At 35.6% G+C, this 856-nt stretch overlaps 1 protein-coding gene across 1 annotated transcript in view; it reads left to right on the top strand.

Moving 5' to 3' along the window:
- The window catches only part of LOC119593997 (CCAAT/enhancer-binding protein zeta-like), a gene marked incomplete in the record, with an annotated part of 18,001 nt that overhangs the window by 4,258 nt on the left and 12,887 nt on the right, over window positions 1-856 (top strand). The window contains 1 exon segment of the mRNA XM_037943024.1: window positions 146-337. Coding sequence (XP_037798952.1) covers window positions 146-337 — 192 coding nt within the window.

Below are 856 nucleotides of genomic sequence, written 5' to 3'. Positions count from 1 at the left end.
TTAGCTAACCTATTTGTTAGCATATGGTTCACTTAATCTTTGTTTTCAGATTTAAAATTTGCTACAGATTTTAGGCTTTGATTTTTATATTATTGGAACAATAATTTAATGATCGTTTCCTGAACTCTAACCATTTGTTTTTCAGATGAAGAGAGAGGTTCCAAAAGACAAGAAGTAAAGTTCCGAAAGACTATTCTCTCCCATGGTACAACCCGTGATAAATTAGCTGCTCACGTCTTGAGGTGCATGGAGGCCCCAGTCCATTCCCTAAACCACCTGACTGCACTCATATCAATGGTAACCCCAAAAGCCAGAGGAGGATATGAGGAAGCTTTTAGTAAGTATGAAACCATTAATTTAGCTTCTCTTTTTCATATTCTTTAATTTTATTGTAAAGATTACCTTATTTCATCATTTTAGAGTCGAATATATAGGTTTCATATATGTGATTCAATAAATTAGTATTGGGTAAGTAATTCTCTAATTATACTGTAAACATGCAGTTCACAGTTGGGAGAGAAGTATTTAGATATAGATAATTTAAGAAAGTAATCTATGAGTGGTTAGGTGCTGAACAGAGGCGAGTGGGCGGAACACTAAGTTGTTAATTTTCATCACCTGTTAATGTTTGTAAGGGTACTATTCACTCATTAGATTCGGGTGACACAGATTGACAAAGGATCAGGTAACAGGAACTGCTTGTCATGGGGAAAAAAATTCAGCTTAGGGGCAGATGATGGATATGTCTTCTCACAGGAACGTATTTGTATTGCCTTTAGTCAGGTGATGGAGACTTATTGTCATGAAAGCACAAAACACTTTAATTGAGATTAACTTAGCAGGTCTTCAGGAAGGG

Source organism: Penaeus monodon, chromosome 33 (genome assembly GCF_015228065.2).
Source record: "Penaeus monodon isolate SGIC_2016 chromosome 33, NSTDA_Pmon_1, whole genome shotgun sequence".
In the NCBI taxonomy this organism is placed as follows: domain Eukaryota; kingdom Metazoa; phylum Arthropoda; class Malacostraca; order Decapoda; family Penaeidae; genus Penaeus; species Penaeus monodon.
This window is presented reverse-complemented; position numbering and strand designations above follow the sequence as displayed.